General features: G+C 34.2%; 1 protein-coding gene across 1 annotated transcript in view; it reads right to left on the bottom strand.

Annotated features, from left to right (window-relative positions):
* Positions 1–7,878: 7,878 nt before the first annotated feature.
* The window catches only part of LOC124352669 (F-box/LRR-repeat protein 7-like), a 103,667-nt gene continuing 89,481 nt past the window's right edge, over positions 7,879–22,064 (bottom strand). Inside the window, exons 2-5 of the mRNA XM_046802249.1 lie at positions 21,417–21,564; positions 17,260–17,923; positions 13,608–13,787; positions 7,879–11,581 (exon numbers count right to left, since the gene is read on the bottom strand). Coding sequence (XP_046658205.1) covers positions 11,046–11,581; positions 13,608–13,787; positions 17,260–17,923; positions 21,417–21,551 — 1,515 coding nt within the window. The 5' untranslated portion in view covers positions 21,552–21,564 and the 3' untranslated portion in view covers positions 7,879–11,045. The remainder of the gene's footprint in view (positions 11,582–13,607; positions 13,788–17,259; positions 17,924–21,416; positions 21,565–22,064) is intronic.

Below are 22,064 nucleotides of genomic sequence, written 5' to 3'. Positions count from 1 at the left end.
GACGAACAACATAACTAATATGTTTATTACGACCTGAAAAATGTATACTATGCGCGCAAGTGAGTAGCCAACTCCCGCATATTGTAGATATATGTTTTTAGATATAAATATTTTAATTATGCTATTTCTTTATTATGAGTGTACGATGTATATAAAAACTCAAAACTGGGTGTATAAATGTAACATACACATAATATAACACTATGTAAAAAATATTGTTCAATTTACCATAGGTACCAATACAAATAACAACCAAACTGAACTATGAGACATAGTTTGAATATGAGTAGGTTATAATTTTAGTTTAACACAAGTCAAAATATACTTCTAATATTTGTATCAATGGGGGGTTACAACCCCCAAATCCTCCCTGGATATGCCCTTGGTGATTAGTGAGGAAGCTTTTAACTGGTTGTTTGGAGTAACCATTGTTTGGTAAAATGGAACAGCTGGAGAAAACACTCAAACTTCAATATTAATTACTGGTAGTGTGGATAGGATAATTAATGTGGGGATAGGTCCCAATGAACATGTAGATAGGCTGGCAAAAGAGGCAACCCAAGCAGGTGAAGAACCAACAGATTTTAAAGTGTCATTGGAAGATTTTGTTGGCGCAATTAAACAATCACTACTTGCCCCTGATAGCCCCTCCCCATGGTATAATAATTACAAACTGAGTAGAAATAAAATAGTAACGAAAAAAAGACTAAGAATTGGACATGCTTGGGTTAATGAAACCCTATTTAAGATAAATTGTTATTTCACTCTGTTATGCCTCAAATGCAATGCAGGTTCCATAGAAAGTCTTCAACATTTAATCTTTGATTGTGTGCAATATAACAACTTCAGACATGAATTGCTCACTAAACTGAAAGCAAAGAAAATAGATCCACCTTATATATTGAAAGATCTTTTAACGAGCTTTGATATGGAAATAATACTGGAAATTGTAAGTTTTCTTAAATCTATAAATAAGGTAATATAAAAAAAACATACTAACATAACTTAAGTCTTGAAAGTGACCTGTCTTAAGAACATGAATGTCTTCACCATGGGTTATAACAAAATGTTCTCTCCAGGGCCCATTTCCTGTTTCTGGACTAGGAAGCCGCCTGAAGGGTCTCTGGCGTAAAGCATCTATCCTTGGAGTTGGGTGCACAACCGTTCCTATTTAATCCTACACACATCAAATACCTTCCTTAAAGAAATTCCCCCAACTTCTTTCAAAGTAACACAACAAACAATAGGAAGTATTAACAATAGACTTAAGGTTGTGACTTAATAGGTTGTGACTAAAACTAACAAATAAAAACAAAAAATAGAAAACAAAACAGAAAACACCCACAACACCGAGAACACCAAGAACAACCTTGTCTCCAAGCATACAACCCTCGTGGATACTGAGTGCAATAGTGAACTTACTGTGTGTAAAAAGTGTAAACTGGTCATACATACAAGAATGTTTATCGAGGTTCCATGCTCAAAGTAAGCAGAACCTGCTGAAATTCAGCAAACAAGAGGAAGAAAGAAAGAAAGAATTACTGGTAGTATTTTTTAATTGGATAAAATATGATTTGGTTGAAAACAACTTCAGTTTCAATTACAATTCAATGTAGAGTTTTCTAATGTGTCAATAATTCAAAAAATATTTCTTTTGGAAAAAACACAGTTTGAATGTTTGCTTTTCAAACAGATAAATGTGTTTTGTATAGAATATTTGATTGCTTTTGTAAACTACTACATTGGCTCAGTTACTGTAGAACTTTCAATTTTTACCAGTAAGTATTCATATCTAAACATATTTTCTTTCAGTAAAATAGCCCCTTCAGTTCAGTCAGAAGATGTAGGTAGATTTTGTGACAACTGAGATATTTATTATCTAAAGCCGTGTTTACACTGGAAACAAAACATGTTTATAAACATTGTTTATAAACTTTGTTTATATTTTGCTACTATCATGAAATATTTTGCACACAATGTTCCTAAACATTTTAGGACAGCCACTCTTGATGTCGTCTGACGAGGAGGATGTTCTTCTTCTTAGCTGACGTTACCTGTTCTGTTATGTGACAGAGAACCCAGGAGGTTCTGGGTAAGGTCTTCACTTGCGTCATGAGGTGTTTATAGTGGAAGTGACCTATTCAAAGACCTTAACCCTACAGAGCTAAAGTGTTCAAAAAGTTACGTTAAAGCTAACGAATCGTAAAAATTACGACAGGATTCAAAAAATGTACAAATACATTTTATTTTACAAAAATGTCATTTAATTGCGTATTAACACTTATAATACAGCTTAGTAAACCTTTTCAAAACTAAGTTTATGGTTAAATCTCATCTATACAATGGACACAGTATCTTCCGCGATGCTCGGCACATCGGCAGCAAAAGATTGACGTCATCCTCCGTTTTGCTGATGGACATATTCCACAAATTGTTCAACGGGGGTGTTGAGGGACATTAACTTTGGTTGTTTGAAGAGGTGCCTTAATTATTTCAGCAATTGATTAGCGGAGTTTTCTTGGCAAGTTTAGGTAGTTCATACGGTGCTGAAGCCATGGTGTGATGAGGTCATATTGGATTTGCATTGCAAAGTTTCTCCTTGAAAGCGGTTTCAGGCCCATTTTCACCATGTTACTAGTGTAATTAACATATGAATTTACTACCATGATATTTATCATGCCAAAAAATACACATGATGGCCACCGCCTAGTCTTTTGGCTGCACGTCATTTGATGGCACATTTGATCCAAAGTATCAACTGCACCTTTGGTTGCGTTGTATGTCTCAATAATTAGAGGTTTTTTTGAGTCCTTATCAATTGATGGCTTTTCATGACAAGTCGATAGAAGCAACACATTTTTGGAATTCTTGACTTTGTATGACACCATTGTTTTCATTCCATCGAAACAAAACATACTGACAACTTGTTCTACCAACAGAAGGCATAAAAAATTATTGGTAGACCTGATGATTTATGTTTCTCAACAATGTTCCTATACCTAAACGTCTTGTGTTTCCGAAACATTCCACAATGTTTATAAACACCCTTTGATCTTACCGCTTTCTACGGGAAACAAGAAACATGTGGAGAAACACCGAATTTCTGTTCCGAAACATTGTTTATAAACATTGTTCCAAGTAGTTATTCTTCGATTTGAGGAACATTGTTCCGAAACACTGTTTATAAACATGTTTTGTTTCCAATGTAAACGCGGCTATAGGATTCACTTAAAGATATTATAACCATTACAGTACACTTTTTATGAATGTTGAGTTTAGCTCCATTTCACCTCTCTTAGTGCATCTGAAATCTGACTGTCACAGACTTGACTCCTGAAATCTCAAAATGAACTCTTTACATGGTTTTGACGTCAGAAACACCCAGACTACAAAATATAGTGTAGTCTAGGTGAAGAGATAGTTTCATTGTATCATCAGGTGCACAATAATTAGTGCACTGCGATGTTTTAGACATAATTTCTTAATCACGGTGGAGCAACCGAGTTTTCTACACATTACGGTTACTGCCAGTCATTTCTCTGGCATATATAACTATGGCATAGTAACCTTTATAGTAATTCCATTTCCCTCAAAAATTATAAATTTATCAAGAAATGAAGCTCTCATGGAAAAGTATATTTCCGACTTCTATTAACGAATTTATTACAATATGATACTGGCCTTTAGTAAGATGCACAGTTTTTATTAGTTTAATGATTAATTTTGCCTTTTATAAAGACCTCACAGCAAATCTGTCCACTGGAGCTAGACATTTTACCTATTTTTTATGGAGAGACAAATTCCCTTTTAAACCTTATTCTGTTCATCTTTATGGGCCGTTGGCCTGAGTGAGGATCTAATCAAACAGAATAAGGGGGAGAGTTGATACTGTACAAAGTCATAATAATAATAAAATAATACTACTACGGTCACAATCAGGATTGAAGTATATGCTGAGCCGCATCATATTTTCTAGAGGGGTCGTCCTAGATTATTAACATAATCCAGAAGTAATTAATATTAATTATTATATTCTAACATTTTGTACGTTTGATAGAACTGAATTTTATAACTTGTTTATTATAAATATGAGGGAGACAAACCAAATTAATTTTATACATGTAAGCAGTTTACATATATTTGCAGTTAAATTGAATACATTTTAAACATTACAAAATGTTAATGTTGCTATGATTATATTGACAAAACCGCATGTAAACAGTTGTAATGCTACAACCCAACCTGCCTCCCTCTAGCTGGGGCTCTGAGTATATGATAGTGTGTTTATCAAACAGAATTAGAAGTAGAGTCGATACATTACAAGATCACAATGATGATAAAAGTGCTAAGGTCACAGTCAGGAATGAAGATGATGATGAGTACACATCCAGAAAATCACACATTTGTGTCACAAACCTTCCAAAGCCAGCATTTGCTGGGATAACTGGCAATTTTGTCATGTTACAATTACTTGTAGCATGACACTAGTCTTAGATGTTGAAGGACATAAAAAGCCAAGTCACAGAGAGGAATTCTAGCTGGTAATTTATGTACAATTTGTCCAGGACCAGCAGATAAGAAAACAATAAAACTAGTGAATGTTGAGTTTTGCTCCAGTTAACCTTTCTCTTAATGCAGCATCTGGAATCTGACTCTGTCACAAACTTGATTCCAGACACTGCACTACGAGGAAATGAACTGGAGCTAAACTCAACATTCACTATGAAAAAACCCTTCCCACCAAAGCTACATTATGTGAAGAGAGTTGTGCTAAATCCCTCAACAGTGTATACCAGAATCATCTGAAGGTTATTTGCAAACAATCAATGAAAATAGTAAAACACAAGAAAATTATTGAGTTTTGTCTTTAGCTCAAATTATGTCCATATTTTAAATTAGTGTAACTTTATACTTCAAATTTGTAAACCCATGTTTGATGTTATGAGAGCCCCAAAGGTGTACTGTACATAAAGTGTAACTAGTTAAAAGTATTTAATTTAATTTTAATGTAGCCAACGGAAGCCATATTTTAACAATACAGTGTTGATCAAGTTATGGTTAGTATTTTACTTAAGTGTGCATAAAAAAAAAACAAAGAAAATAATAAGTAAGCATGGTATTCTATGTAGGGTGAGAAGTTACTCAAATATTGTTATACATACTTATAGATACACTGCATAAGCAAATATAATAATTTGTGGTTGATTGGTGAGAATTTATTTTTATTGTTTCTTTAGTATGCCAGAGCATTCTTCTGGTTTTGAATATTATCATCAAGATTTTTGATGAGGAGATTTAAGTTTAAAAATTAAATTGTGGAAACCAATTGAGTTGTCATCCATAATTGAATGGGTCTTTGAACAACAATTAAACTCCAAATAAAACATGGAGCCTATTCATTTTGGGATGTTGATCCACTTAAAAAAAATTATGTTGTTCTCAATGGGAATAAAACAAAACTAATATCATTAGGCAGTAAAAAAATCTCTTATAAGTGAACTGCAGGTCTCCAAGCAGATGACAATGTTAAACATATAGGCATAACACTTATGCGTTAAGCTTAGCTCAACTCTATTCTCACTGAAAAAATTAAACAAAACAGTAGTCCTGAAGCTATGAAAATTGCATACCGTGGACTTTTTCAAGCCACTGTCGTTATGGAATAACTATCTTGAGGTGATTCTTTGGATGGAAATCTTCTTCAGGTCCTAATTATAAAGGTGGAAGCACTAAGGACAATGACAAGAATAGGACCCAGAGAGGGCAGCATAAACATATTTAAAGACTAGAAATTATTAACAGTGACTTCCCTCTATATCCTGTAAACCTTTGTGCAATGGAGAACCAAGGATCCTACTAAACAAAGGCATATGTACTATCACTTCACCAGACAACGAATACACTCCCTATTCACCGAACTGCCTTATTTGAAAAAAACCCTCATATGCTAGAATGAAGCTGTCCAACAAGCTGCCTGACTACCTGAAAGATGACAGCCCAAGAACCAAGAAGAAAATCCTTCACCATTGGCTACAGAACCAGGAACTCTACTCATGAAATGACAATCTTTGACCTGACTAGTCATCCATCTATTCTGACATACTTTTGACTCTGTAACATATCTCAATGATATTGTTTAATAGATAATATTGTCTATTCAGTTGTGCCATACCTAAGACATTATTCATTTTAATTGTATTATGTTGTATTATTTTTAGTGGCACTACAGTATCGAAAAGACTTAAAATTATCTATATTACTATAATAATATATTACTATAATAATATTATATTCAATTTCAAATCATAACCTCATTAACTGGCTTGGAAGGAAACCTGTTAAAAATTTAAATGGCAAGAATAGAACCAGAATTAATTGTTCCCGCTCTAATGAATTGTTAAATTTAGTCTTGAAGTATTTGGTTAATTTCACCTTGTTCACTCTTGGACCGATTAATGAAATATGTCATTAAAGTTGTGTTCCCTATTCTTGATATGAGAGGACATCACGAGGAACATTCACTAAAACCATGACTAAAATAGCAAAAGTGAGTAGCATAATTCAAACACTTTTAAACAGTGAATATTGTAACACTAATAATTATAAAACAAATGTAAGATCTTACAATACAACCGTGCAATGGTGAGTGTTGAGGCCTCCATGAATGAGCAATTATTATATGAACAACCTTATTATTTTAAAGATCATGGAATCTTTTACCAGTCATGGACAAGTTATAGCATCTAAGGTAAAGTATCATATGTACACTTTATTTTTATGACTGAAGAAGTAAACTGACAAAACAAATCACATAGAAAACTTTAATTGCATGGATGATGATGAGAATTGAATCATTTAGATAAAGTAAATCCTTATAGAACAAAGATACCACCAAATGTATTGTATTGTTCAGTCTGTCCACTTTGGGATTTAGTAATAGTGACTGATCCTACAACAGACCTTTGTCAGTAAAATACTCCATTTAACCACAACCAATGGAACACCTCTTGGAGAAAGATGCATGATAATACTCTCTTTGAATGGGAATCTGTAACCGAACTTTTAGTCTTCAACTTGATCCATCGGCTTACCCTACGATTTTCTATAAAGGGGACCAATGATAAAATCTATCCCTGGAATAGGTCATGCTTCAGCATGACCAGCATTAAAAAAAACTATATGTTCAAATTTACGTAACCAACTGTACATTAACCTTCAAAAACATTTCTTCCCAAGAGCGATATTCTAATTTCACTTATGAAAGTCAAATTACATAACTGGACCAAGTTCACATGGCTAGTGTGAATGGATGTATGCTATGCTGGCCACACTAGCCATGTATCATACCACACAGTAATATATAATTGTTTCATAAAATAGAAAATGTCTCTCACGTATAGGAGGTGAAGTCGTATGCGAGTTGGTCCAAGGCAGTGACGTCCACCAATATGAGACAAGAGGCAGGGACAACTTTCGGATTGTACAACATAGAACCAGTGCATTTGAACACTTGCCGTCCCAAGTTGGTGTGAAACTGATAAACAAGCTGCCTGAGGGAATAAAACATCTCATTGATTCTAAACTATTCAAATCTCGATTAAAACACCTTCTGGTGTCAAAGGCGTTTTACTCCGTTGAAGAGTTCATGTTGAGTTGCTGGGATGAAAATTATTGAAAACAAGAATAAAATTAAACCCCCAGTTCTGTCATACAATTAAATAGCAATAACTGCAATGGAATTGTATATTATTATGAATGTACTTGACACATGCATGCAATATAATAATTGTTGACGCAATAAAGATTATTATTATTATTAATAGTCAAGTCAGTAAGTACGTTGGGTTGTATAGATGTGGAAGCTAAAAAAATTAACACTTCAAAAATAATGTTGTATATTTACACATAACATAATAATAGTATGAAAGTACAAAGTCACACAAACATAAAGTGCGTCATGTTATTTATAACGCAAGTTTATTTACAAATATTATAAAACCTTTTAACTTTCAACAATATGTGCAACATTGAACAATAAGTTTATAAAAGCTATTATTTTCAATTATATGTATATACCAATGACGATCTAAGCCCCTGTACATTTTGTATACAATCTATACATGTTACTAGGTCAAATATGTACAAACAAACTAAAATATGGCAAACAGTAAAATCTGGCACTGTTTAAAATAAAAATTGTATATACAACACTCACTTAAGTCCTCAACTAAAAATTTTACAAATACTACAACTTCTCATCAAGGGCTTGAAATGTTGAGCTATATTCATAATGTTATAGATAAATATCCAGTAATTTTATCTCTTAGTTTAACAAATTTGGAAAAATATGCAGTTTTATACTTGTATATCTGCTGTACACATTTGATTTTCCGCTAAAGAACTTTAAAATGAATATTTAAAGTAAAAAGTGGACATTTAAATTATATCTTTATGTTTCTTACAGACTCTATATTCCGAAAAATGTAGTGTACTTAATATGTTTTGAGAAAAATTCTAATATTACCAAAACGAGATATTTAGAAGAAAATCAGAATTTTAACACTCTTTGTAAGGAAAACAATCCATTAATTGTAGTATTATAAATAATTTGAATCAAGTAGTGGATGCTAAAATGTAGGCAGTGAATTTACATTTCAAAAAAAGGGACTTTATGGGAATAAGTACTGTCTCACCTAACACCTTAATGAGGGTACTTAGGCTACTAAACCTGCCTCTGATACTTATATAATAAAATAAGTATCTTGATAAGGAACTTTCAAGACATGAATTTGAGATAATGCTATGGAAATTAAAAAAATAACCAAGCATCTGGATGGGATAGCGTATCATCTGAATTTCTTCAGGTTTGATTACCTTTTTATTAATTTTTCTTCTGGTTTTGAGGCATTTGATGAAATGCTTTGTTTACAAAATGATCTTGCATAGGGACTTTATTGTGGTTTCTAAAAATTATAAAAAAACAATTACATCAGAAAAAAATACATATATGAATACAGGAATGAGTGGATATGAAATCATTTATTTTGTGTTTCTCTAAGCCTTTAATGTTGAGCGATTGTTAAAATTTTTAACAAATAATTATGATGATTGCTATACATTATATAATGTCTCTGGCTATAAATAAATTTGAATTTGAAATGCTGGATACTAGTAGTTTGGGCTGCACATGGTTGGCAGACTCTCTTGCGCATGTGCAACTTGAAATGTGTCTGTTATGTTTCTAAAAGATTGTCCGATGAGTGACTATTAGCCATGTGTGGCTGGTATAGTATAGGCTGGCATAACTACTGCATAAAAAATTACTCATCTTTTATTGGAGCTAGCTATGTTTTTTGTTGTTTTGACAAGCATAATGACACTCATAGCTTTAGCCAATGTAGTGTAAAATGGTATGTTAAATAGTATTGAAAGCTCAATATTTTTCATCCGAGTCATTGTGAATAGTAAAAATAATACTCTTTCTCAAAAATATCTTTTCAATGTAACATACTGCACACACACACGTATATATATATATATATATGAGCACATAATACATATGCACGTATATATATGTGCTTGATAAGAGTTTATATGGTTGTGCAATACTTCACAAAAAGCTCTTTCTTGCTCAATAGCCTATCTTGTGTTGATTATAACTAATTGTACAAATCTGGCAGTAACAGACAATAAATTTTGTGTATAAACATGGTTTTATACAATAATATTCCCCTCCTGTGGCAACTAAAATCCTTACAGCTCCCTACCTTAACCTAATATTGTTAACAAACTTTTTTCAAAAGGCCTTAAAAGTATTGGTCATTTTAAAGCTACTCAAAATTTCAATTGAATTATAATGCACCCTAAATTAAATAGTAATGTAGTCAGTATAATATACTATACTTTATATTAAAAATACAAAGACTTCTAAATAGTAAGTAATATTATTATTTAATTAAACCAATCAATACAGTAATTTTTAGTTTTTGTTAGTGAGGCCTTTTATTTCAACAAAAACATTGTCCGATCCACATAAACCGAACTAAATAATTGTTTTTATATGTGTAAAACAAAGATGTGGGAGTGGTTCGTGTGACTATCTAAACTTAGTTAAAACAATAGTTCAGAAGTTTTGTTAATGATAGTTTATTGATGTTCTAAAACATAGCTGTTCAATAGTTTACTGATAGCATGTTAGATCCCATTACAAAGAAGAATAACCTATGTAGCTGTTAAAATGTGATGGAGCATGTCTGTTTTACATAAATAAATTCTGATAAACTATGATCTTGAGAGTATCAGCTGGTAGTTTGATGACAATGGCCTCAAACTTAATGAAGGCAAGGGCACTGTGGTTCAACTTGGACCACTTGATCTTGCTGAGGGAACAATCTTAGTAAAATACTGGGCTCTAAAGGTTAAGAGCTGGCTGTAGTAAAACAACCTTGAGCTTTTCCCTACGAGACCAATGGAACTGTGCAGTTTTGTGCACTCATTTTTTATTGTAGCTTTGTAGGAGATGTCTCATTTTAAATATTTATAATTAATATACAACCAAAGGCTTTTTAGATTTCTCTTGGAAAGTGTATATTTTCTACATATGTAAACAACAAAGTAGAAAAACTTCTGGGATTTTTTTCTGAATAACCCAAAAAAAAGTGAAATGCGTTTGGATTTGTATTAATTATATCTTGAAAATGAGACATTTCCCATAATTTGTGACTAAAATAAAGATGTAAAAATTGCATGAGGTTTAACGTTGGTCTTATAGGAAAAGACCATTTCACTACACCCGGCTCTTAAATCAACAGAAGGACTTTTCTTCTCATCTCTTATTATGTTACCATTAAACTTTTAAACTAATCAGTCCCATCTTGTGTCCCGTTATAAAAAAAGTAGCTGAATGACAGTAGATAATAATTAAGTAAGAAAGTCGTTAAAACAATATAACTTTTGGTAAAATATGTGCCAGTGCCACATTTCTGAATGCAGTTAGTAGTAAAAATTATAGGTGGTACATTAACTTCTTAATTAATTCTTAGGATTTAAAAGAACCCTGGGTTTGTATGTTCTATAATACATCTCTTACAGTACTTTTTTACTGCTCTGTAACCCTCAAGTGATATCTGACAGTCCTGTATATTCAGCTGTTGTAGTCCACGACAGTAGTATGCAACACACTGCACTCCGCGATCTGTCACAAGGTCGCACTGTCGAAGACTCAGCTTCTTGAGATTGGGGCAGCTTTCTGCTAGTGCACGGAGACCTGCATCACTCACATCACACTTGCCGATGTCCAGTGCACGTAGACGTGGACATGAACGTGCCAGGACTGTGATTGCATCATCACTGACGGCCTCGCATCCTCGTGCATTGAGGTACCGCAGCTTGTAGCAGCGTCGAGCTATCACCTTGAGCCCTGCATCACTCACTTGTACACACTTGGCCACCGATAGATAACGCAATGTGGCACCGAGCTTGGCCAGCTCATACAGGCCGAAGTCAGTCACTTGGTGACAATCCGAAACACTGAGTTCCCGCAATGTTGAACAAAAACTGGGCACAAACTTGATACCAGCATCTGAAAAAACCCATCCATAAAAGTTTATTATACTCACATTTTCTGCTTATCTTCTGGAATTAAAAAGAAGTGAAAATGAATTCAACCAATAATTTTCATATCATAGAATATTTATACCAACAGAATTATGTGTTATTAAAAATTGAAAGTGTTATGTAAAAAATATTTACTTAAGAGTTTAAAAAATTAAAATTTAGTTTATAATTTTAGTTAATATTAAATTGCCAACTCAAATTTAAAGATAATGTCAAACTATAATACTCCCGGCTATATACTCATAGTATATAAATCATGTACAATAATTTGAGTATAGATAAAATTTACTTCTTTATATCTTTATATAAAAATATTTTTACTATCTAAGTACAATAACTATCACAATTGATCCTCTACATAGTATTGAATATAATTTTTCAGATTTTCTTTTGAAAAAAATTTGTTCATGAAGACGTGTACCTCATCAGGTACACACTGATCTTTTGTAAAGCGCGTCATGTTCCCGATAGAGTACAATTTGGCATGCATTTCCTTCACTTTTTTTTTTGTGTACCTGTCTTGGTGGTTTGTTAAATATGACCTGCACTTAAAGAAGTAACTCTGACTATCAAGTACTTGGGGTATACATAGAAACATTGAAAAGACATATAGAAATGTTTTTTTTTTTGCAAATTTGCAAAGAATACATACTTTTCTCATTATATTTATATGTTTAACGTAAAAACATGAACATTTTAAGGTAATAGAACATTTTCTTGAGTGTTTTGTGTTTTTATAAGTAATATTTTATCAGAGTAGGAACCAATATTTTATGAACAAAATATAAAGAATCTTTATATGTATATGCTAAAACAGGTATAAAGTATATTATATATTATAAGTACTGTTATTTATTTACGAATTTTTATGGTGGTGTTGGTTTACCAAACACAACTGCTCATTAAAGTAAGAAATAAACACATTGCTATCAATAATTGACGTCATACCTCAGAAGTATTTTTTAATTAGAATAAATTTCCAATCATTTAAAATACAAGCAGTATTACAATCTGTAATAGGAACCTCTTCTCCAGGACTATCCTTGTTTAGAAAGTCATCAAACTATATTCTAGAAGAGTTATATTACTGACATAAAATAAATGATTTCAAGGATTAACTCTAGAGCTGGCATGCAATCCAGCTGAATCGAACAGCAACAGTGAGTGTCCTAAGCAAGCTATCTGCACATGAAAGACATCAAGTCAGGATGGCTGTGTGATCTAAAGCGCTACACTTTGCCAAAGGAGTTAGCCGTGAGTTAATTCTCTCACCTGACGTTAGAGATTTTTGAGGTTTGGTGTAGACTTATGGGAGTCGTCAGTTTGTGGTAAAGCCGGTGGGATGGCCCACCTTAAATTAACAGTGATTGGTTTGGGTGAAAGTTGACGGTGTCAGTGATTTTCTTATATGTACAAGGCCCAAAACACCTGTTTGCATTTTAAATTTTTTAAAATTAAAAATAACCACTTTATTTATGTTCATTTTATGCTCTATGACGGATTTATTATTGAATCATGACTATAATAATAGCTTTTAAGACTTCAAAAACCATTTATACCACAATAACACCCAAATTGTAGTCCATACACTTAGAGGGAAAAAATTAGTCATAATTTATGACTACCAGTTCTAGGGTTAAGATATAATCACACTTTAAAAATATTTTAAAATTGATTTACTATGATTAAATGCATTTAAAAATGAAGAATTTAACCTGATTACTACTAATGTTTACACAAGTTTACAATTGCTGAGGCCCTATGCCACATGGTATTAAAAGTGTTAAGATTGCAGTTATTTACAGATCATATACAACCTTTTCATGTGACAGTCTTCAGAACACGGAAAGATACACAGTGGCACATCACAAATAAGGCATTCATACGCTGTGTATATCTTTTCATTTTCACTAGTTTCTGTATTGAAGCATATTGTAGAACTCCTTTTGCACCTTTATTACTTAACCTCAAGAGAAAAGAAGAATACTAACCTGTTATTTTACAACACCTGCGAAGATACAAATAGATGAGGTGGGGACAGTTCCGCACTATGACTCTCAGTCCTCCATCGTCTACCGCAGCACAGTCAGTGAGGTCGATGTATTGCAGCAGCAACCTCCTGGGAGGCTCAGGACCTGGAGTCACACTGATACACGACACCAGTACACATCCTGCAACACAAGTAAAGGAGGTCACTTATTCAGATTTGTTTAAAGCTACCTACCAGAGCTGGTAAGCTCTCTTTCGTGTTTTACAAGTTCGGGTTTACATATAATCCGAGGTCCCCCAATGGGGGGGATGAACAGGTCCAGTTCTTTCCCCTCCAAGAGCATTTTATTTCAGAAATCAATCCCCTATTAGTTTATTTTAGACTAAAAATAACATTTATGTTGGAACTTTTAAATCAATTATAATCAAATATATAAATTCAAACTTTATAACTATTATAATTAACAAAATACACAACACTGCACATATACATAATGTAGCTATGGTAGGAAGGGTTGATTCAATTGAATTTTGAGTTTAGCTCCAGTTCACCTTCCTTTTATTGTAGCGTGGGGTACTTGACGCTGCCCCAGACTTGATGCCTGGAATTTGGAGTCATGTTTATCTGAAGAGATCCATAGAAAGTTGACGACGAAGGAGCTCAAAACGAAACATTTACATCGCTTTGACACCAGAGACACCAATAAATAGGTTTATTGGTAGTCGGTAGTCTCATTCATCAGATACACAATTGTGTGTATGATGTAAATATTTAGTTTTGAGCTTCGTTTTGCAGCAGGTATCACTTCTGGCTGGTTTATACCTTCCTACCACTGGGAACAGCAAAAACCAATCTGGGCAACCTTATGGATATCCAGGAGTGGCACATCACTAACCGCAAATGTCGAGATTTTGGGGTGAAAGGGTTAATTCGAAAGATCTAGTTTACTGCGGAAGATGGCTGTTGGACTTGGTGGGGTTCATTCCCAAGTGTCAGACATTCTTGCTGGCCTCAACAAGGGTTTGCCAGCCCTTGCTTGTTTTGACTGGAGAGGCTGGTTCAGAGCTGGTCTCCCTTTCTTTCGAGGGAGAATGACTTTGAGATTAGTGCCCTAAATTCTTCCTCATGGATCTCAATAGGAGGTGGCCCCTACCCTCAACCTTACCATTCAGAAAATCCTGTCACTCCTGAAACAGTGCAAAGATCCTTATATGACTAAGTGCAATTTATAAGCTTTTTATCCTAAGAGAACAAAAACAAAAAATGTTGCCAAGTTCTGAGCAGTTCTGAACTAAATTAGTTTGTTGTCATTAGTTTTTACTACGAGGCAATACCGCTCTGGGTATTATGAAGTTACCAGTTGCGGTAAAATTTAAAAACGTGCTCAAATTAATCTGTGTTAAAAATTGTAATATTTTTAATAGTGGTTTACAAAATTAGATGCTCAATGACTAAGAGCTCCATGATGTGACCAATGCTGAATGTTGGGGATCACTTAGTCAAGAATAAAATTTAAGATGGTATTTTGATAACAATTTTATTCCCATACTATTCTAAGATTCTAAAATATTACATACTCAATTACAGTACTCTTGCATATATCTTGTATAAACATTTAATCATTATCGAATTACAGTTAGTTAAAGTCATTACAAGTTTAGCTTTCCTGGCTACAATAGTTTTTAAATAACAGGTACCAATGTACGTCAAATTTAACATTAGGTTAAATGAGACGGCAGATTCCTCTTAAACAAACTTCATATAAACGAAATTTGTATAGGAAGATTTGAACTATCGCAGTATAAGCTTACACTGGTGATTGGTGGTAGAGTGATTTTACTGCAAACTTTATACACTCCACTTTGTCCTCCTTTTATTAGTTCAAAAGTACTATAAAATAACCATTTTAGGACCTAGTATTTCAAAGATTTCCAGGAGAGTTCTCCCGGCCCCCGTACTCGTCTGGGGGTATTTCCACACCTACAACTCAATAATGTACCGGACACCCTCCAGAGAAGATTTCTGGCTGCGCCTCTGATTGCATAAGACCATATTTGAACATGTACCTATGTATATTTTTGATTATGGTTGTTATATGTTTTGTGTGCTGTGGTCGGTGAAAATGCGAAGAACTGTATACAAATTCCTTCATGAGAGTGACTGCAATAGGCAGTTTCTATGAAATTTACTACAAACTGGCCTTAGGAGGTGTTTATGGTGTGTGGTGGTTTATAAAACCATCAGAACCTAGCAAGCAGGATTTGTGCCTTATAAGGCTAAATCCTTTTTTGATATTTCATGAGGGGTAAGTAGATTAACCTATTCATTTTTGTGTACACTGTATTTAAAATAGGTTAAACAGGTGCTAGTAGGAAATGTGGCGATTTGTGAATCAAAGAATTTTTGTTTTCTGCAGTTTGTAAAGACCGAATCTGTAGTTACTGTGCAATGTTTGTTCTGTATAAAGTTTAGTTGTGATCATACTGAGGATAAGTGGTAATAACATCAGTAGATCCTGGCAAATAAGTCACAGACTTGTTTGCCAGGATACTGATCTTATTACCACTTATCCTCAGTATGATGGTATCATCAGTTTATAGATACTGGCTGCCTTTGCAAATTGAAGAGTATGGGACGACCAACGGATAGTGAAGAGAATGTTGAGTGAGTGAGAGAGACTTCCACGTGTAGCCCACTGAAGTCAGTTCAGAAGGCTAGCCGTGAATTAGCAATTCCAGTGACGACTGTTTGGAAAGTTTTAGAAAAATGCTTACAACTACATACTTATTGTTTCCATACGATTTAAAACAAACTGTTGCATGACAATGAAGAATTTTATGAATTATGTTGTTTTTAGTGATGAATCAACATTTCACTTAGTGGTCATATGAACACTCACAATGTGTATATCTGAGACTCCGAAAATCCTCACAAGATTGTACAATTGCCGCGAGACTTCCCTAAAATGAATGATTTGTGCGCCGGAGTGTTTATGGGCCTTTCACTTTTGGAGAAGGAACTGTAACTGGTATTTTTTATTCTGATGCTCTAGAACTATGGCTATTTCCTTAAATATAAGAAGATAAACTACAGAACTTCATTTGGCAACAAGATGGTAAATTCTAAGTGTTGTGTAATAAATATTTAAAAAATTTGAAACTATGATATTCAATTATGAACACCTGTATAATAAAGAAAATATTCTCAATACAAAGGGAAACTTGAACTAACTCATCCTGTTAGTCCATCATATAATCAGTATAAAGTACAGAGAATAAGTATTCCTTGCCCATCAAGACATAAGTTTTACTCTGAACAAGCTCACTACTGCAACTCAAAATTTGTAACTTGGTTAAATGCGAGTAATTGTATTTAATTGAAGAAAAGTACAGCAGGTTTTCTATAATAATGTTCAGTGCTTTGGAATTGGCAAGTAACAAGTTTTTCAAATTACAAGTAAATTTTGCATGTTAATGAAGATTATGATCTCAGGAATGTACAGTCTTGGAGTCTTGGGTGAGTATTATTGGATTGAAAAATCTCCTACAAGGCTGTTTATTGTTAATCCTAATACTATTCTTAGACGTTTATTCTATTAATTAAAGTATATTTCTCTAAAAAGTGAAATAATAATAAAAGAAAACGAAGCTCACCAGTAATATCCAGGTGTTGAAGGTTGGTAGATCTGGTAGCGAGCTCGAAAACTGCTGTGTTGGTAATTGCGGCACACCCCTGGAGTTGGACGTGCGTGAGTTCGGGGCATCGGCGGGCCAGCAACGTCAGCCCCTTGTCCGTGAGTCGGGCACCATCGCTGAGGAACACCCGCTCTACCGTAGGACACGCTCCTGTCCGGTTCTGTCCGCAAAGTCTTCGTAACACACCGCGCACAGCCTTGTCCCCACACACCCCTTCGCCCGTCAATGTGATCGTCCTCCATAGCGTGGGCTCCCAGGCGAGCGTCTCCCATCGGCGACACACTCGCGCACACACGCACAGTTCGCTGCTCGGCAGCCACGAGAAAACCTTGAGCACCAGGTCGTCCGGCAGTCGATCGAAACTGCTCGGCCTCGCCTGCCCTCGCTTTCCCTTGGTCAGGGCCGTCTCGGGCCAGCACGGAGGGCTCGGAGACACCAGGGTATGGTAACCTTGGTCAGGACAGGGGGAGGAACGCCCTAACGCTGTAGGAGAGCCACATCGTAACAGAGAGACGTGCTGGGCGTATGCCGGCTCGGGCGTGTAGCCGCTGTAACTGCCCAGTGACAGGGGTTGGTGAGGGGACCGCAGGTAGGCCCTGTCCAGTCCTGGACTCGCTCGAACCTGCAACAAACCACCCACCCACTGATGCGTGTACAATCTCAACATTCCATTCCTTTCAATAAGGAAGGAATTAAATTATATAAAAATGGCAAAACACCGTAAAGAAATAGTTAATTATATTGTACAGAAAGAAAGTTACAACTCAAGTGTTAATTGAAAGAAGCGGCCTTGTCAAGAGATAAATAAGCGTCATAAAAGGCAGCTCTCGTTGCATTGAATGCCACAAATAAATGTACTATTCAGTTTAACTATGACGCTAAGCGTGCTATAAACTTGACTGTGATGTTGATATTTTATTTTAACATAAATGTATTCCTTCACTTACAAAGCGAGTATCTATTCAGCATTAAGTTAGCTATACTGTAATGAATACGTAACTTTTTTTCTTTACTCTAAGTACACTATTATAACTTAGCTTAATACGTAACGGCTACCAATGGAACCGGAAGAAGTTTTGAGATAATGCACATTGTGTAAACAATGAACTGTTTAGGGAACATGTTCTGATATGACAATAATATATATTTTTTTAACAAATAAACATCATGATAAGTAAAGATATAGCTTTTAACCCGACCAACCAACTCTACCCTATATTAGAGGGCTCACACTTGTAAATAGGAAATTGAACTAAATAATGCTCGGCCACTATGCTGACGATTGCTATAGTGGGATAGGTGTAAAAGTCAATAAAAAAAACCCCAAAAACATTTCAAACGTTTGTAACGTATTTTATCATAATCAATCAGTCATACAATCAAATTATTTATTTTATTATTAGTACATATTTCCCAAATGTTTTTATTACTGGTGTTTATATATAAATATGTATTTCAAATGGCACAAAAACTATATAAACAAGTAAAAACTAAAATTTAGAAAAAAATGTACTTTTCATAATTTTAATTTCATAACTGCAGATAAATATATTGGGCAAAATATTTTTTTTTATTTCACATGTTTCATATTGGAGTACAAATATAAAAAAAACTACTGTACATTGTTCACATTAACCCTAATTAATAATCAACTCGATTTCTTTATAAATAACAAATATACGAATATAATATCAAATAAAAAAGCAATATTGATTCACCTATTTTAATCACTTTATCAGTCCTCAGAAAAGATTTCATGTTTTAGCCGTAGTAAAATTAGCCTATAATATAAACCTATAGATACAAATCCGTTTAGGTTATTCTGCGTAAGGTTGCTCTACTTACCGTATTTAAGGATGCCTAACTTACTTCCATCTGAAAGAAAACACCACACCACACTCATTTTGGTGGATAAGAGCCAGGAGATGATTACTCAGGGGCGCACCGACGAGGAGGGGCGAACGGGACTTGTCCCCCCTCCCAGCAATTTATTTCAAAATAATCGATTGTCTAATAGCCTTCGACTAAAAATAACAGTTACTTTGGAATTTTGAAATGAATCGTAATTAAATATAACTTTATAACTATTTTAATTTACGAAATAAACGGCATGGCATATATAATAATTAATTTTTGTTCGAAAAGTGAAATATTTTAATTTTACCTTCACGCAGGGACTACGAAAGTGAAGTTAGTTCTTACTATTTCGGTACTTTTAGTACCCGAGTGCAAAATGTACTCATAATTTAGAATCATACTTTACAGAGTACTCCTAAAATGGTACAGGTACATGTGCCATACCCGGTACAAAAAGTAGCTTTGCAGTAGTCCCGACGTGATCAGTTGTCACAGTAGTGAGTGAGTTGCAGTGCTCTGAGCAGTTCTGTACTTCGTTAGTTATCACTACGAGGCAATACCGCCCTGGGCAGTCTGGCGATTTGCGCGTTAAAAGAGCAGTTTCCAGTTACGGTACATGAACATAACCTGCTTAATTTAATCTGTGTTAAACATATTGTATAAACATTTGGTCCAAATCGGATGACAAGATTCTGAGTTATGAATGTTAAACGTTGCAATTTGGTTGAACAGCGACAAAAACAATTATTTGTTCGTTGGTATCTATAAAAACCTGGAAGTTATTGTCATTAAATACTTTTATATGTAGAAACGCAGAAATAAACAAGCTATATTTTAATATCACCGCCGCCATTGTATATCTATTACTGAGTTTGTGGTTAACTTTCAAATTTGGGTAACTATACTTTTTGATCCGAGAGTTCACACCAAGATTTAGTCTTTATTTGTGATTGACAATTATTGTGTGCAATATTTGGTTATTATGATTAAATTTTGTCTTAGATCAATATACTTCATATAAACTATATTTATTACAGAACATTTTATTTATCCCAGTATGAGCTTCCTGGTAATTAATAGTAGAGTTATTTTACTTTATAGCCTACACTCTGATCTGTTTTCTCCTTCCTTTTATTAGTTTAGAAGTACTATAAACTAACTATTCTAGGACCCAATATTTCAACCTTTACCTGGTGGAGCGTTCCCCCCTAGTTATCTGGGGTGTTTCGTGGCATCCGAGGTCGAAGCCACTGTGTTTCGGACACCTCTCAGAGAAGATGTTTAGGTGCACCACTAAATATGCTACCAAATTGTCTTTGTTTGTGGATCCAATTTTTGTCAATAACTCTTTATTTGACAAAATGTGTATGTAGAACGCTTAATATGGATACAATTCGAAGCGTATATTTGAAACATAAAATGCACAAATCAGTACTGTTAGTGTAATTCTTGTGGAGATACACAGTATACACAGAGATATATATATATAATTTATAATTTCATTTTTGTGCTCTGGTTCATACAGCCGAACCCACTTGGCTACATCCAAAAGTGTCAAGAAAGTGAGTAATTCTCCTTAATATAGCATGTCTTATACAAAATATGTATTTCCTAGAATTATATCTCCTAACATTCTGTTTCATATTTAAAATATAGACATCTCGTTATTCTCTGATACAACATATCTTGACTTAGTAATGTGCCATGGAAAATTTGTTATATAAGCCTAAAGTATAATGCTGTAATAGAAGTCAAACTGAATGTATAAAGTGACAGTCACCTTTCCTTCAATAAGTAATCACTTTGTATAGAACCCATTTTATAATTAACTTGTGATTAAATTTCAAAAATATGTGCTTAGAAAGAATGCAAAAAAAGAAAACGATTTGTTGTGTTTTCAACAGCATCAATTGACACTTTTACAGGTACTGTAAAGTAACATTGAGCTCATCCAGAACTCGAGGTTCCATACAAAAACTGTCTTCGTGCACAGTGCACAAAAACTGTGAAATAATTCTGCTTTTGTTTTAGAGCAGTTAATAAAAACATGCTGGGTTTAGCAACTTACTGAAAACAAAACTCTGTTAGCACAATAATTAAGGAATAACATTAATAGCTTGATTGAAACAGCAAGTTATGGTTCTACATTTATTTCTAAATTCACATTCCAGTTATACAGAAGTGGTTTCTTAGCTACCACTACGCATCACCGGACATGTAGCTATATCAGGATTACTCAGCGGATGTCTAGTAAGTACCTTGTGATAAGGCTGGTCTATGGACGCTGGAGACGCCCGAAGATAGCGCTGGTCTGGAGATGACGGAGAGGTTCGCCCGAGCTTAGCCAGGGGGCACACCATCGGTGACAGCCGGTCGGGGGAGGTGTAAGCCATTGCACCCTGCTACCTGAACACATTACGAATAATTAGAATCACTCAAACTTAAATGCATGGACATGTTGACTGTTGGAAACTTTTTGTTACTCTAAGTCTTAAACTACGTATATACGAACACATATCTGATCAGTTATATAGACACGCTTAACATAATTATGGTCTATTTAAGCATCAATATTGATTGTATATATCACATTTTACATAATTTTACAATTAACAGCGTAATTAATATACTGCTACAAAAATAGCTAAACAATTTTGTATAAGTATGAAAATAAATTTTGAGGTCCAATAAATATATTAGGCCTAATTTAGATCTGTTATACTATAGCATCGTACATTTTTGGACTGAAATATTACAATGTTACACTGGAACTTCTACTCGTACATGTAATCGATTCGCAAAACATGTTCTTGGCCGCAGAAAGTAAATTAGAAATGCAAGTATTCTACGATTTCAAAAAGTAACAAAATTTTTCGGAAAAAAATTTATCAACCGACTTAAAAATG

Source organism: Homalodisca vitripennis, chromosome 1, assembly GCF_021130785.1.
Source record: "Homalodisca vitripennis isolate AUS2020 chromosome 1, UT_GWSS_2.1, whole genome shotgun sequence".
NCBI lineage: Eukaryota > Metazoa > Arthropoda > Insecta > Hemiptera > Cicadellidae > Homalodisca > Homalodisca vitripennis.
This window is presented reverse-complemented; position numbering and strand designations above follow the sequence as displayed.